General features: G+C 42.1%; 1 protein-coding gene across 2 annotated transcripts in view; it reads right to left on the bottom strand.

The window, feature by feature from the left end:
• Positions 1-17,802, bottom strand: part of GRAMD1C (GRAM domain containing 1C) — a 55,351-nt gene that overhangs the window by 17,785 nt on the left and 19,764 nt on the right. For both annotated transcript variants that reach the window (XM_086464221.1, XM_086464212.1), the window contains exons 4-8: positions 14,977-15,080; positions 12,676-12,771; positions 11,392-11,472; positions 4,746-4,864; positions 3,463-3,583 (exon numbers count right to left, since the gene is read on the bottom strand). In XM_086464221.1, coding sequence (XP_086320347.1) covers positions 3,463-3,583; positions 4,746-4,864; positions 11,392-11,472; positions 12,676-12,771; positions 14,977-15,080 — 521 coding nt within the window. The remainder of the gene's footprint in view (positions 1-3,462; positions 3,584-4,745; positions 4,865-11,391; positions 11,473-12,675; positions 12,772-14,976; positions 15,081-17,802) is intronic.

Here is a 17,802-nt window from a genome sequence, read left to right as displayed (position 1 = left end):
GAAACAAGGCAATGGAGTATCATTTCCCATCTCCAAAACATAAGGAGGAAATGCCCCAAAACATCAGTCACTGAATCAATGATGCAGCTCTTAACCCTGAACTATAATAACTGGTGGCTAAGCTTACATGCCATTGCACACTGCAAGAAGTAACTTCTAGTGAAACTATGCACAAGGTTCGTACATCTCAAAACGCCACTCAAAAAGCTTGGCTACTAGCTTCAAATCATAGTTTTCATTCCAAACCTCTCCTCAAAGCTCCCACTGCCTCCAGTGGAACTGCTGGGATCAACAGTAGTACAACCCCCCATACGCAGTAGTACACAGACCATAATAAATAAGATCAGAGCTCCTCAACTGAGTAGTTCTGATTCATCTGCAATACCATCATCCCTAAAGATTATTCAGCACTAACTCAAAAAAAGCAAGAGCATCCCCTACTTGAATAGCCATCATGTACTTCCTGCACTTATTGGATTTTTTCAAAATAAAGACCATATACGTTTTTGTGCAGCTGAGGGCCATTAGCAGAAGATGGGTGGCTGGAAAACAGAGACAAGTATGAATTTGACTGCAGTATAAGCAGGCAAATATACTCCCTCAAGGTCAAAAAAAAAAAAGGGAAGACTGCATCAGTAAAGCAGGTCTATTAACAAATGCTCCTATTGAAAGGAGCTACCATGCCTGAAGTTACACTCAGTCACACAACAGGAACCAGGACAGAACCAATATTTGCATGTCAAAATACTCTGATGGAGCTCAAAAAGGAACTAGTTGTGGTAAAAAAGTCTAAAAATTGACACACAGATCCAGCACAAGTCTGAGGAATTCTCACAGCATTTTGATGACAGTTAAGGATCTGGTGAACAAGTGGGACTCCCACCAGCAGCATCAGAGCAGCCCACTATGCCATGAGCAGAGCAGGAAAGTCAGGCTTAACTCAGAAGACAAGAGCAAAGTTCCTACAAAAAAGCCTTTCATGAAGTCAGGGAAGAGAAGATTCATGCTGAGGCATCTAGAATAACTGATCAACTCAAACACAGTTTTCTTGGGTTTTTTGGGTTGATTGGGGGGGGGGGGGGAAGTGTTTGGGGGTTTTCGAGGGGGTGGGTTTTGTTGGGTTTTTGTTTGTTTGTTTGTGGGGTTTTTGGGGGTGTTTTTTGTGCTGTTTGTTTTTTGTTTGTTTGTTTGGTGTTTTTTGGGGGTTTTGTTTTGTTTTGTTTGTTGTTGTTGTTGGTTTTTTTACACTAAATAGTAATTATTTTAAGATCTGGAATTAAAGATGTATAACTTCTTCCCTATATACATTTCTCTCCTGAGCTAGTCCAGTACTGCTAAGCTCTCTGCCAAGGCTTTAACTTGTGAACAGCAGGCTCTGGGACTGGAAGTCCTCCTTATAAGGCGTGGAGGGAAGAAGATGCTAAAAAAATACAGGCAATAAGGTTCCCAACATTGAGATGAACTGCACTTAGAGAAGCAGATGAGCCACGACTGGCGTTGCACACAGACGTTCTTTAAGCAACTATGGACAGCTATTGACAACACTTTTTTTCCCAAGACAGGCCAAGTACTATAGCCAACCCCTCCATTAGTTCAGATCATCCTCTGAAGAGAGCTTTAGGACTGACTTTTCTACCAGAGCAGCAAAGGAGAGGTTAAGCCTGTTTCCCTCCAGTCTTTGGAAGGTGGTTAACTGTGTTGTGTGTCATCAGTAGATGGTTTTTGATAAATACATTTGAAGCACCACTGTTACCCCTGTGCTTCTACAAAAAATGCTGTAATCCTGGGGCTGGGGAAACAGTGTTGTCATCCTAGAGAAATACCAAGTGACACATATAGCTGAACACAATCATTATGTATTTTAGTTACACTGAAACAGTCAGCCAAACGGTTTAGTTACACGTTTATCAAGACTGCACTTTTACACTATAATTAAAGGACTTTTAAAAGACCATTTATTCAAGGGAGAATCCTAGCATTTTTCCTCGTGTACAAACCAAATTCCTTGGCATTACTGCTTACCAACATGCCCAATTAGATTTAGCACCCGCAAGAGATCTCTGGGAGTGGCACCCAGTAGTTAAATGAAACATTTTCCAGGCAGAGCAATTATTTTTAAATGGCTCGTTCCTTGTGCAAATAAGACTTACAAGTCCAAACCAAGGCTACCTGGGCAGATTTTCAGTTATCCTGAAGAGCCCAAATTGCAGCAGCATCCAGAGTCTTCCCAGGCCTCCCTTACAGCTCTCCAAGAATCTTGTTTTATACTGCTAGGATTTCCACGAGGGATACCCAGCATCTGATTAACTAAGCTTTTAACACCTGACAAATACCAGTATTGTTTGCTGGGTATGAGTCTCTAGCCATGAACTTGGATTTCAGCAAAACTGTTTAAAGCCTGCTTAACCTCCAGATCACTTTTAGCAGGTGACAACACCCAGAAGATTTATATGGCAGTAAAAACTATTACAATCGTCTCCTTTCTCCCTGCCCCCTGCTCCCCCTCAAACTTTCCAAATCAGAAACAGCAGTTAGGTACCCAACCCTAGTGAAGTTCATAAGAAATGCTTTAGTGCTTTATTTGCTTTTCGAAGATCTTTCCCTTGGGATATCTATTAATCAAGAAAAACCATCTGTAATCTTTTAGGCCTACAACTACACACAGGAGTCCCAGTAACTGTACTAGACACTGTGCACACCTCAGATACCGCTACTAATGCACTTGCCCTCCTAACCAGCCAAATACATTCACAAATTCATAGAACACCATGAGTGAAGCACTCATGCTTGCTTAGTTGTACCAACCCCAGGCATAAAGACGAGTTTTCCCTTCATTATATCAAGTGCATTTTTCCGCCCTTCCTTCTGAAACATTTTCAGAAGTTTAAATAAAGAAAGATTTCATGTACTCACAGCAGCAGACTAACTGACCTTCGAAGGCAAGGATAACACAGCTTAACTACCCTCTAATAAACTTCATGTACAGGACAGACAGAAGTATAAGAGGAGATATTTTTTTAAACGACAAACAGCACAAGCAAGAAAGCATTGTAAGTTAACAAAGGCATTACTTTCATAAAGCATTTGGATAAAAATGCACATGGTCCCTAGGAAGGTGGATAAAACACAGTTAATTTTGTTTTTAAACAAACAAACAAAACAGACCAGGGCATAAGCCTCAGCATTCTAGCCAGGTTATGCAGCAGATTAGTGATAGGACATTGCTGAAACTCACAACAACAATAAGCTCTTATACAGAATTTTCTTCATTTCTAAATTCAAGAAACATTCCTGAAACTTAAAGATATTCACATTAAATTTCTGATGTGAAAACCTCCTAGAATATTATAAATTCTCAAAGGCTGCTATAGAAGTTACAATGCCCATGTATCCTATGCTTACAGGTATACAAATATATACTAAGCAGTTACAAATAGCAAGAAAGGCTGTGTCAGCACTTACTCCTGGCAACGCATGTCTATTGAGTGACTCTCCTTCTGTTTGGAGCGCGGATTCCCGAACTAAACCAATCGTTTTAGGTAGTTTTTCATCCCTTTCTCCAGAATCATCACAAATGCTGGATCTGTCCAAAGCGAAAAGGAAGACACCTTTGGAGATCTAAGTGCTGAAAAATCTGAGAAAGCTTCTCACATGTGAATTTTGCATTCAAACTATGGCTGTTCAGCAAATATTAAAAAACTACCGACTTATTCTTCCCACATCCAGCTCAATCTCTCAAGACATTTTCCTCACCCTAGCCATCTCTCAGAAGATTCAGCTTCTGACTATAAGGTTAGTAAAACCAAGCACTAGTGAATCAGAGAGAAAGTGAGTACTGTAGGAAAAGAGGAAACAGAGACAGCTCAGAATAAATTTGAAAAGAAAATGTTTTAAGAAAGTTTGAGACAAGAAACTTTTGCCTGCATCCCTTATTCCAGAGTTGCAAAATAGTGCGTTTTTTACAAGGGAAAAAAAAAAAACAAACCAGGAAATATTTAATAGGACATTTTTTGAAGCTTGCAGTGAACTTAAGATTTCCCCCCTCAAACATACTCAGATAACACAGGATTGAAAAGACACATAAAAGTTACATTGGTCAGTTCTGCAGAGCCATACCTACTTATGTACAGATACAAAAATTAAAACCCCATTAATAGTTTGGCACTGCAGTTCCTAAGTTAGCTCACGTGTGCTTCAAAGAAATCAAGGCCACCATTTAAAAAAAAAATCCACATGCAGCTAGATTTGATTCCAGCTTCCTAAATCAAGCTGAGGACAATACAAAAATAAGCTAAGTTCTCAGACATCAGTAGAACAAAGCAAAACAAGCGTTTCAGTCTCCACAGAGGAAAGGAAAGAAGGTATCTGAACATCATATTTCTATTGAAATCTATTTCTATCTCTATTCTATTGAACCCTTCCATATTGTTGAAGGGCATATAGATCCTGACTAGATACTATCTCAAGGAAAGGGTGCTATTTCAGCTGTCCTGCTGATATTACCAAGCAGACCCACAGAGAAAAAGGTCTTCCTACCTCCCTCCTCTATGGGGCCTCAGCTGTGCTCCTACTGTTTTAGACAATTAACACAATTAAGTTTTTATGCAATTTGGTTCTTTGCATCCTTTAACTATAGGCTTAACCTCTCCGGTAACGCTACAGCAGCACTTTGGAAAAAGACTTTCTAAGAAAGAGGACACTGTTTCCCCCTGAGCATTTCAATAAGCTTTATAGCCTCCCCTTACCGAGGCTGCCCGTTGTCCTCAGATGATGAGTGGAAGCTCTCCATCTCCTCGCTGTTCAGGCCCAGCTCAGAGCCATAGCTCTGGTGCACCAGCTGCCAGAATTCCTGCTTGGTCAGCCTCTGAAAGAAAGCGAGCTAGTCAAGAACTACAGTATGGGACAGTAAGGCACAGGAGGTAAAACAGTAAGAAGTTTGAATTACGACACAGCCTTTAACCTCAATTCTGACAAGGACTGAAGGCATTTAGGTATCACATTTCAAGATTGGATTTCAGCATTTTGAGGAACCGTACTCTCATCTACTCCATCTTCTCAACCCCTCACTACTCAACCAATAACACCAGACATGAGAAAAATTGTTATTTCAATAAAACCACCCTTGTAACCACTATTTGCTTCTTCACGTGTCACCAATGTTTTCACAGATATCTTCAGGGTAGATCTCTCTTGAATTTCACTCGATACAGCACAAGACCAGTAACTAGTAGACAACCAGGGACTCCCTCTTTGATCTTGGGCAAACTGCTTAATAGATACACACCTGTTTCTTCAGCATGCCCAGAGCACTTTATGAAGGGTAAAAGGCTAGCATTTTAGTCACTACATACAGTGGTGTCTAGGTCAGCCAACCTGTTCTCTTTGCCAAGGTGGGACAGGAGGTCCTGACTTTGGAACAACACCAGAACCCCCTTCACAGAAAATAGTTGGTTTTGCTCAGTAACAGTATTACCTGGACTCACCACTAGCTACTCTTCTTCTCTTTAATACCCCTGCCCTGCTTCATGAATTCCCACAGCAACTGGGATATATTTAAGTTCTCTCAGATCATCAGGAAAGTCAGGAAGTGAAAGTAGTATGACAAACTCATATCGGCAACGTAAGCAACTAGTTTCAAAGTCCACTTCAGCCATAAAGGGCTAAAAAAAAAAAATTAAGAGAGAAAGGAGAGAAAGGAAATAAGGTTCTGGGATTTTAGCAGAGCTCAGAGAGCAATACTAGCGATCTTAAGATCTCAAAAAAAGAGACACCACACTGGAAAATGTGCCTCAGTCGCAATCCATATTGATCAAGGGAACAGACCTGTGCTAATGAGGCAGTAACACAAGTACTCCTTACTATTTGCATGAAATGATCACATTAAATACCCGTGCATTATTTAAAGAGCTTTTAAATGATCCCCTCCACCTCCCTGCCCCACCTGTGGAGTGTTACACTACCCGCGACGTCAGACAGACCCAGAAGAGCTGACCCACCAGCAGGCACGTAAACGCACGCCCCCGTGCGCCCTCGGCGCTCTCCCCCGGGGCTGCCGGCGCCCACCCGCCGCCCCGCCCCGCCCCGCCCCGCCCGGAGGCCGCCTGCCGCCCCGCCCCGCCACCAACCTGGCGCCCCCCGCCGCCCCACTCCCCGCCGGGCAGCGCCGCTCCCGGGACACCCCCGGCCTCGCCGGTTGCCGCCTTGTCCCCACTTCCTGCTCGGCGGCGGCTCCCGGGAGCGGGGCCGGGGCAGCGCCTTCCCCGGCAGCCGCCGCGCTCCGCCCGCCGGGGGCTCCGCCGGCCCCGGGGGCGGAGGTGGGGAGCGGGGCACTGCCGGGCAAAGTCATGGCGTCCGTCCCCGTCGCCAGGACGCCCAGGGGTGTCCCTCTGCCCCTTTCGCCCTCGGTGCGGGAGCCGCGCACTGCGTGGGAAGGGAGCCGCTCCCGCCCGAACCGGGGGAAAGCGTGCGAGGGTCAGGGCAAATCCAGCCCCGCTGAGGGCATGGCTGATTTCGGCCGCTCTGGATGAGGGGGTTTTCCCTCAGGGGTTTTCCAGCACAAGGTGGTTTCAGGCTTTTCAGAAAGCGGCCGGCCCAGGCATCCTGTCGGCAGAGATCAGTTTCGAGGTATTTAATCCTACCGAGGACAAAGCAGACGTTAAAACCCAAAACACACAAGGGTCATAACAGCTAATGGCAGCCTCCCTCTGCCATGGGGGTTTGTTCTACAAAGCAACGCAGCACTAAAAGCACATGCATCACCACACAGCTACCTTACTTTCCCCAGGCAGGCAGCACTTTGGAGCAGTAAACTCATAACCACAAACAACTACCTACAGCTGGTTTCATTCAATGTCTAAAGGCCTTATATGGGTTCAAAAGACAACCGAGGTGTATCTTTAGATAGCACACCTTTCCACCAGAAATTAAAGGCCAGAAACAAAGTCACTTTCACTTCTGTGGCCCAATATTGCCAAGGCCTTTTTCACCAGTCATAAGAAAACAACTGGCAAATGGCTGATGTTGCTAATTAAATTCACTAGCACGTTCTGCACCAGGCTGTGGGCAAATCACACTGCCCTTGTAAAGTGAGCGCAGTGGCTTGAGGAAAGCTGAGAAACTTTTCAGCTATGCATTTTAGGAATCTATAAAGCTGTTTCCTGTGGTTTTGTAAAGTCAATGTTACTGACTTCTGCTTCTAAAACGGGATTTTTGTGCTCTGCTCAATTATTCCTAGCTCAGCTATATATAATAAGTTGTTAATGGTCACAGCCCGAGATCAAACCAGACTTGCTTTATTGTATCAGAAAGGATTAGTTCTGAAGGCAAAGGGCACAAATTTTCTGGGTCAGACTTCTGCTTCTGAGAGGATGGTTTGAGACGCTCTGAAGCTTGAAAGGCTGAATCTAAACATGAATTACTTTGCCCGCTCAAGGTGACTGACCGTCTGTGCTGGGTTTTTCCTCAGTTCTCTTTGTATACAAAAACAAAGGCTACAACAAGCAGCTGGGACACATTTTTGTCTTTCCAACCCGGAGCATAACACATCAATACGTTGTTTCACACTAGATAAAGCGGTGGCACAGCACAAGCAATAATACTACAGAATACCACTGACATAAGCAAACCCATTGATTTTTACCCCCTACAGACAGAGGCAGAAATAAGAACAAGACACTCCTTATGAGTTTACTCCAGAGACAACCCCCTACCACCCCCCACACTCCCACTAGGCAACTCTGACATGGAATTCTGTCTGACTGCATGTTCGCAAGGGAAAACAGCAAACTCCCCCTCTAACTGCCCAAATGAAGATCAGAATCAACCCAAGCACTCTTTGATCTCTAAACCAACTCTCATTGCACACAAAGGTGCAAACATACATCTCTTCTTTCAGAACCTTCCCTGAGAAGCTGGCGAGGGAGGCAGATCTGCAGTCCTGGTAGCCATTCGCCACAAGAAACACAGCTCATCAGGAATTCTGGTCCCTTCTCACACCTCTAGACTTACCTGCTACAATGCCTCTGGAGACAGGTGCAAATCTCTACCCAGCAAAGCATAAGAACAACAATAGGAAAATAAATCCAGCTCTAAGGAAGAGAACTCGTGGGAATTGAGACTGATTAAGTTAAGAACTTGTTCCATTAGAAATAAGGAGCACTGTGTTTGTTTGGGATTTGAATGACCTGCCTAATTAGATTTTAATCTGTTCCTTTTCCCTTAAACTGGAGGGATAATTGACACCCATAAGCTTTAGGAAAATAAAGCAAAAGTAAAAGTGGCATTGCTCTTACTGTCAATAGCAGCCATTAGTGAAATGGTTTTTCCAATACAGTAAGCCTGTTGCAAAAGAAGAATTTTGGCTGATTTTATAAACTGATGTATTATTGAAAGCCTCAGTGGATGTGGAAGCAGCTATCTGTTTTATCAAGACCGGTATCACGTCTCTTCCAGACCTACATTAATGACTCTCTATTTTCCATGATGCTTCTCCTTCAACCAGGAGCATTTAAAAAAACAATGGCAAGGTAAAAGCCTAAAAGATTCACTCTGAGCATATTTTGCAATGGGAATGGGGGGGGGAAAGTGGAATTTTCCTTGAAAGAGAAAAAAAAGCAAGCCTTTACATCAACATTAAAAAACACCCAAACAACTAAGAAAGGACCATCTTAAGAGGAAGGTATCCCCCGATTCCCAGAGGAACCAAAGTTGAAGAGGGCCAAAAGCACAGTATTGTATTCTGAGCAAGATCTGAAGGAGAAGCTATGAGCCAGAGATTTACAACTCGGCTAAGGGGGCCAGGAGTCCTATCAGAACAGTAACAGAAAGTTGGGGAAGAGCATTTTGATGGCCAAAGCAAGCTTAGGCATGGAATAACACGTTATCATTTACTGTTTTTCTTACACCATGCAAGTAATTTCTAATCGAGGCATGTGATAATTAGGAAGTACAAGGCAGAATGGCCACAAGATGGAGACCTGGGAAAGAGCATACTGACCCTACCAAGAAGTTCTGCAGGTGGTGAAAGCTTAAGGTGTATCAGGTAAAGCAGACAGGTCACTCTTCAGAGGTGAGACCTCGTAACACAAAATCTATGCCCAGGAAGCATTGAAGAGGCCAGAGCCAGCAACTGAAAATTACCTCTGCACAAACATGACTTGAAGCAAGCACAATTCCAATCCCCTGGATCCAAATCTTGCAAATGGGGGATTATTCACCATCAGGCAGTGCAAACCAGTACTGTGAGAGCTGCATTCGGTTACACTTTTGATGACACCAGAATGACTTTATTTCATAATTTAACAGTTGGATGCCATCTCCACGTCTAGCAGATGCACTCCAGATAATAACAAAGTTATCCACAGGCTTTAAAATATTCAGCTATCTGCAGAGGAAACATTAAAACTGGCTTCTTTTGGAATTGGTTTCAAAGTGAGATTTGGGTTTTTTTTTGTCACAAGTCTTACAAATTCTGATGGGATCCCTTTGACCACTGGATCCCAGAAACACCAGGCTTCACATACTCGGCATTGCATACCATGCCAAAGCCTCAGACATAGGAGATCTCTTTCAAACGCATGCTGTCCCTGCCACAGGGTGGTGAGGAGAAAGCAGCAAAACTGCTTGGATGCACCAAGGGCTTTCTTTTAGCAACAGGTCAGCGGACAACTGTCACTGTAGTGGAGTCAGTGGATTCAGCTCTAGCAACTTCAGTTTCTATTTTCAACTCCTCAGTTCCCCTCTATAACTTGATCTAGTTTGGTTAAGCAGCAAAGAACCATAAAGCAGGCTGACAGGCAACTCGAATACATTCTAGCAGAGAATCAGAAGTCACTACTACATTGCTTAAGTAGGAGCTCAACCTAACAGAAATCCTGTTTCAATAAGCAGCGACAAACGTAGTACATTAAAAAGCCCTACGTACACCTCATGGCAGTGCTCCATTTTACAGCTGAGAACCCCAAGCAGAAATTGACATAAACAGACTTACCTTTCAACACACTTTAGTGAGGATGCAAGAAAGCTAACAGCAATATTATAGAGAATGAATAAGGAGGGTTCCCAAGCTACTCAGATAAGCCAGAAGGTTTTGGGGACCAGTGTAACTCATCTCATCTTACATGCAGCCCATGAGTTCTACTTTCGTATGTATCCTTTAGTTACTGCTCTGAAGTGAAAAACTATTCCTAGTGTGACACTCATTTCAGTGCCAAAGTGTAGAAACACATGGGACACACGCACACACACTAATACTGAACAGCACAAAGCTTGTTGCCTCTGGTCCAGCCCCTCGGATAGGTTTGTATACCTGAATGCCCATATGTTCTCCCTTCTGCACCACAAACTAACCAACTGGATAAGACAATTACCATTTCTGACCAACCCTGCCTAACTAAAGAAAACAAGGCTAGTTCCAGTTGCACATTCCAGTCAAAAGATGACATAGTACCTTCTGGGTTTTGCAGTGCTACTGCTGGATTCAGGACAAGATGGTTACGATGTTAGTTAACTACTATTTGATAGGAGGGATATTTGCAGGAAGCATTAGTTTTGCCTTAAATGGCACTTCCCTTTAATTTCAGCTTTTGTTTGACAAAGTGCCTCTAGTCTGCCCTAAAATTTATCTAACAGAAAACTTGCATGGGTGCAACTACAAATAAGTAGTGCAACAGCTTTAAGCGTTTGGAGATCATTATAGCACGGTTATATATGGATATTTCGGTGTTCAATTGCAACTGTGTTGAAATATTTAAACAACGAAAGCCATAAAGAGGAAGGAATTGGTTTACAAAAATTGCATTACTTACAGTGATGTTCTGCAAAAATGTCGGTACATTTTTAGAAAGATTAGCTTACGGGTCCACAAACTGCAATACAAATCAAGCTAACTAGCAGAAGTTGCCAAAATACACTTCCATATCATACAGCCTGCCTTTGTTGCATTTATTCAAGGTCAGGGGAGTTGTAATAAGTCAGCTGGCAAAGGTTCAGGTAACTTATCTGAGAAGGTGACTTTCGGCTTTTTCCTTAAAAAGAAAAAAAGCTTTCACTGAAAAAGCCTCTTGCCTTTTTGATCACAAAGTAGCCATTGAAAATGTGAAGCAAATTCAGTAATATCTGCTTGGGTTCGTAGAGAAGAGAAGCATACAACCTGTCCTCAAAAGACAAAACCATCAACAGCAAAGTTGTAGGTGGCAGTATGAGAAGGATGAGACGTTTATCTGGAATCTCAAGGTCAAGGAGCCAAAGGAGAACATCAGATTAGAATTCTGTGTCAGAAAGGAAAAGCTAACTTCTTAACGGAAGTCTCTTATCCTCCAAAGAAGCATCTGCTTACACTAGAAAAAGATTCTTTTATTACTTTACCACAGGTACTGGCACTTACAAGCTTACCTTATCCAGCAACACATTCTGCCATAAGCGGAAGATACTGAGGTAGCTTCTGTCTCTTGCACTGAATGACGTGAAGAAAAACTACAAGAAAAATGAGGTGCAAAAAGCTCACTCGTAGGTATTTTCAAGAAACCCAGCATGCTTCCTTATATCTTGAATATCCTAAGGTTTTCAGCAATGGCACGCTCCTCTCACATTCAACAAACCTGGGTTCATACTCCTCACACTCCACACTTTTTAATCACTTTCAATAAGTAAGAGTTAGTTCCCCAACAGCAACATAGTATATAAAGACACTTATTCTTCTGGGGATCTGATTGCAATCATTTGTACCTTGGGCATTAAGGAAGAGCTGCCCTTCAACTAACTACACAGTTAAATCTTTCTCCCACTTCCACACAAGAGGTGGAACAAATCAGAGATGCATATGTCTATTTCTTAAAGGCCACAGCCCTTTCCATCCTTCTGCCACATACTCCTTTTACTGATCTTTTCACAGGAGATGTGAAATTAAAATAATTAAAATAGGAGATCAGATTAGATGCATCATTTGCAGCGCTAAAATCTTTCCCATTTGGAAGTTTGTTTAGCAGAGAAACAGTCTGATCTTCCTTGATGATGAAAGTTAGTATTTAAGGAATTGGGAAGGAACAGCCAAATACAAGGAATCACAGTTTCTTCACAAAGAACACAATTCTTTGAAAGCTGTTCTCTGTATCCAGCCAAGAATTATTATTTTCAAGGCATTTACAGAAGAAGTATCATGAAAGATGTTGCACGTAAGAACATTCTGCATCACACTTTTCAGTTTTTCCAAATACACACCCAAAAACTACATTTCTCAGCTCAAAAAATTGCATGTTCTTCTATGGGTGGATTTCTCCATGACTTGAAATTCATGACATCACAGCCTTTATGTTTTCAGCAATTTTCTTCCATGGGCACTTTAAATCCAGGGAGTTTGATTTTTTTGCCATCTCAAGGATGCACATTCTAAATCCATGCCCTGAACTTCTAGTTTTCAAACGGCTTTCCTTTAAGAATAGAGACACAAACTCCTCCTGCTTACTTTCTGGTTACTGCATCAACATGACTAGGTGATTTTGCAATCAAACTAAAGTTGAATTATCAATCCAACAGGCACAGGGACCAAACCACCAAGTCAGTCTTCTAATCCCAGCCACATTTAAAGATTTGACAGTTACTTATGCAAATTTAACACTACAACAAGTGCTCTGCCCTGGACACTATAATTCAAAAAGGTATTTAAATACAGGTTTTCACCTTCTCTCCTTTTGTTGCTATTTGTATGGCATTTGGAATGAGACGAGCAGTCTTTTCCTTTGTCATGAAAGTGATATCCTTCAAGGCAATAGAAATCTAAGCAGAAACAGATTTTAAAAAAATGTATTAAAAACAACTGTTAAGACTAAAAATCTAGTGTCACAGAACACGCAAGAGGAACCCAAACCCTGGGATGCAACTCAGTTGAGATTACGAAGACAGTTACAGTCTCCACTTGCTAACCTTAACAGCAAGCATTCCAAAGCAGAAGCAAGTTAAGATGACTTAAGAGTAGTCTTCTTTCATACTAGGACTAGGGAAGCAAGTAGTTCGTTCTTCTTCTACCCCTTCAGCAACCCCCGAGGATTAAGGGCACAATCCCAGCCACATACAAACCACAGATCTAAAAGCCAATCCTAATCTGTGTGCTATGCATAAAGCAGGACACAGATCAGATCACAGACTATCTCGTCTATGTCATCTCACAGAAGTTTGCAGTCTAATCCATTTTCACAGAGGTTTATCTGCAGTCCAAACATGGCAAGGAAATCTTCCTGCTTGGGTGTGTTTGCCTTGCATATTAGTGCTTGAAATTTTTCTGTTTAGAAGAACAGGTCTAAGGGTGCAACAAGCCATTTCCATTCAGTCTGTTCCCTTCCCTTGATGATAAAACTGTGCTGCCATTCAGCTTAGAGAAAGCAAGAACATTCTGTTGGATCTTGCTTTTCCTGTGTGTGTGCAGAAGGTCCTCCACACTCTCTCTCTCTGCACCAACACAGCCTGCTAAAGAGGTCCCAAAACTGAGCTCTACCATTGTAGCTGATGAGCTCAGATTGCCTTAAGATATCACTTAAGATACCACTCTGCTAGGCAGGCAGGAACAGGTTACAGGATATATGCTGTTTTGGCTGGAAAAAAATAAATCAGTCTTCGAATAGTTTGTAGATTCAAGGGTGTCATTTCAAAGGAATTTTTTCTTTTTAAATCTCAAGCCTACAATAAGAAACATTAAATCATCAAATCCATCTGACAAAATTAAGCTTTGTTTTCAGTTAAGCATTTCTCCACCCCCTCATTGTCCTAAGTACAAAAGCTATTTGTTGTCTGTACTGTGTACTTCAGAGCACACATAGTAGAATTTAAGAGACTGACTTACAGTATTAGCAGACTCTCAGCTGCAGAACATTGACACATCTCCATCACCTATTCATTAGGTTACCTTCCCTTTCTCATTCACTGCCTCATACTATTTCTACAGCAGATGCAACAACTGCTTGAATGAAAAATTTCAACTCATTAACCTAATTTGACAGAAATAGAGGGCAAACATGTCACAAATACCTACTTTTGCTCATATTGGTCAAAAGCTACAGCCCACAATATCAACTTGCAGAGGTCATTTATAGATTCTCTTTAGCAATTCTTCGATGCTGATATTTACAACATGTGAGACTAAACCAAGTAAGGTTCAATGCTGGAGAGTTCTTGAACAGGGTAACACCATGTACTGTATCATGCTCCTAGTCTTACAGGAGAACATTATGCGTTACATCCTTTCATAGAGCAACTCTTCTTGGTAAGGAGAGGCAAGTCATCATCCAGAAAGGTAAAAGATCAGCTTTAGCATAACTCCTGAATTCCTTCCTATGCTGAATGACTGACTGAGTAGGCTTACTTCAGCATTCAGACATCTCCAATGCTATTCTCATTTCACAGAGCAATGGATCTGCATTTCCACTTAGGGAGGCAGGCTCTTTCTTTTCAGTGCAAAGTTATGCCCTGCCCTGGTTTGTCTGGGATATAATCACAGCCCAGCCATGCTGGGCAGCCTGTCAGCAGTTTTGAGTCAGCCGGGGCAGCTGCCCCGAGTTGGCTACAGGTGCAGCCCATCCCATAGTGTCACGGTCATTGTGAAGGGGTGAAGGTTGGCTGAGGAATGAGAGTTCGTGCTGGAGTTCTGGCTGGGGTCCCTCATGCTCCTCCTCTTTCCTTCTTCTCCTGCTCCCAAGTACTGTGAGGGCCAGATATTCTGGGCTGAGTATAACATTGTATGCTTTGTGTGTTGTGGTATTCCATTAAATTTGTCCTTGCTTCAACCTTTGGGTCTCCTCCCCCTTTCACAATTCCCCTCCTCAACTGAGGAGGGGTTATCAGGTGATAGAATTACTGCTATAGTTTAGCCCCTGGTACGGGCTAAACATAGACAAGTTACTAACATACAGGATAAGATTTGTTTGAGGGACTCATATCCTGATAGTACAGGACAAAGAAGATGAAGATGTGCGAGCTAAGAGATCTTACTGTGGTCTCCCATCGGAAAATGTTGCTGTGGAAACAGAGCCAGTTTTCAGAGAGATACAAGCGTCCTTGCAGCAGGATATCCTTCTGGAGTGCGCAGGCGTAATCTATGTATAGAGAGCAAGAGCAAGTTTACTCACTTATTGCAGCTCGGTTGACCCCAACCTGTTAACTTAAACTGAGATAAGGATATTACAATACAAATAAAAAGCCATTTCTTTCACTCTTCAAAAGTCCATGAAGGCAGACTTGTACTGGGTTGCATCCAGACCATTGCTCTGGAACACCCCAAAGCCAGAGCTGATGGAAGTATCTGTGTGAGGACAGCACTTCATGGATCAACCCCACTGTGCATTATCCTATGTTTTCAGAGAAGAGGCATCAGGAGTACATAGGAGAAGCATTTGTAAATCAAACTTCAAAGCACCTAAACAACAGAATACACAAACATTTTATAGTATAACAGATTATACTGTCAACTCCTACATAACGGTAGTTCATATGTTGTAGTAAGATAATAATTTTCTGCTAAGCAGATTCTATCACTAGCTAAAACTAGTGAGACACTGGAAGGCAGCTTGAAGCTATCCAGTTTTTCAGGCAGGGGATATTTTCAGAAGCTGACTGTCATTTTTATTATGATACTGCCTCTGGCTGAAACATCCTATCAAGAAATAGATTTGATCTAGAATGTAATTATCCACCATCAGATACCTGCTAATTAAGAACAAGAGCAGAGGATTTGGTTGCACTTTTTAAAAAACCTCTGAGAGAATTTTCATAATTTCAGAGCCTGAAGATGCAAACAAAAGGAATTTTCAGAAGTACTACTGCTAGAAAGTTAAGACAGACCCCTTTTGGAAGCTTCAACCTAAAGATGGTTACCTTATATATAGAAAAATACCCAGAAGGTACCTATTCATGCAGGATATTAATGATCTTAACTTTAAAGGTATCAAAAGGGTTTTATTATTTTGAAAAGCACAATATCTGGTTTTGTCCGAGCCAGAATTTTGATTTTGTGTGCAACAAGAAGACGAATACAGTTCTTGTTCAAGTGCCAAGAGGTTCAGGAGTCCCTCACCATCCTAACTTCAAGGTAAGTCTGCATCTATAGAAGCTTTTGTTATGTATTCTAAAATTCCCCCCTCAAAATAATCAAGTGGAAATAAAACTTCTTGCAACAAGCATGAGGCATGCATACAAGCCCTTGGAGACATAACTGCAAACAGAATTATACAAACTTAAAGAAATTCAAACCAAGAAGTTTAAGTGCATGTTTAAAGAGAAGTCAGATACCAAAATGCTGGGAAAGCAGGGAGAGGGAAGGCAAGGCAGCAAGAGTATGAGGTTAAGGACTTGAGGAAAGCATTTCCAAGAAATTTGCATCTGACTTCTATGTTTGAGGAAGGCAGAGGGATTGAGACCTATAAACATTGGAGCAAGTGACAAGCAACACCACCATGACCTACCTACATAGTATCAAAACAAAAAGGAAGAGATTAACATTTCTTGTTCTAAGTTCAGAAACTTCAGATGTGCTTGTAAACAACATTTTCAGACAAATTAAAGTTAGTGGCACTCCTTTAAACTCCCATTTCAAAAGTTCAAGTCATTTCTCTTTCATTATAAGAAAAAATATATTTCATATAATCTTTATACACAGTGCTCATTACAGTGGAATAGTTGCTTCTTTTTTTTAACAGCTCAGTCATGAAGTCATGAACAGGAGCAGTTACATTTCTTTTAATGCACGGCAGCAAGTAACTGCTTCTTTGAGCACTAAAGTTTGCGGTAAGTTTCTCTGCATCAAGAAAAGAAAGAGCCCTTTGCTTGGAGAATGCAAAAAAATCCTTCCAAAGGAGCACTGCTTTTTATGGGGAAAAAAAATGTACAGAAAGTAATGACTTTGCTTCTGATAGAGCAGGTGCTACATTGTTGAGATTAGTCCACTACTAGACAGTCAGTTCGTTGAAACTGTGCTTCAGAGTTTGCTCCATGGGTTTCTGTATCAATCCCGTGCAAGGAGAAACACCAAAACAACACCTTTTTCTTCTGTTTTACTTCTGTACTGAGCTCAAATATTTTAAAAATGCAGAAGGCATCTCAGAGGATAACTGCCTGCTCCTGAGCCTGGAAAAGGAAGCGGGGCTTTAACTGTTTCTGTGCAACTGACAGCTCTAATTTCTCTTCCATTAACCTGGAAGGAACTCAGCATGCTGCAAGCATATACTGACAGCCTCTCAATATTCACTTACTTAAAAGTTGTATATGATGGGATGGACTTTAAACAGTCACAGTGCCACTTTTGTATAAAAATAACACCCAATTCTTGGACAGTGTACTTGTTACAGAACGCAGCGCAGGCAGGCTTACCTGCAAGGCAAGAGATAAAAGGGAACAACGTGCATCACTGCATGTGAAGAAGGTGGGATTATACACTTGCCTTCTTCAGATTTTGCAGTGAAGCAAAACAGGGAGGCAGAGTTCAAAAGGAACATTTCAGTGCCAAGAATTTATGCGCCATAGTTCGATATTCTCTGCCACCCGCTTCTGTTCCCTGCCACTCAATGCACTTAGCACCTCTGCGCTTCCAGCTGACCATTCTAGGCCTGCAACCATGTCATCAGCATATGGATAAGCTAACCTGGAAGCTAACCTGGTACACTGGGCTGTGAAAAACCTCTCCGCTCAAGGCATGAGCCAACCCAGAACTAACAGATTTGCACGGTACCAGATAACATACTTCAGGCTCAGCACCAGCCTGGGCAGTGACTACAACTGCACAGACCAGCATGGGGCATAAAATGTTTTTATCTGCCCTCAATA

This window comes from Leptosomus discolor, chromosome 1 (assembly GCF_034619465.1).
Source record: "Leptosomus discolor isolate bLepDis1 chromosome 1, bLepDis1.hap2, whole genome shotgun sequence".
Taxonomy (NCBI): Eukaryota; Metazoa; Chordata; class Aves; order Leptosomiformes; family Leptosomidae; genus Leptosomus; species Leptosomus discolor.
The sequence above is the reverse complement of the archived record's forward strand: the minus strand, read 5'-3'. Positions and strand labels throughout refer to the sequence as shown.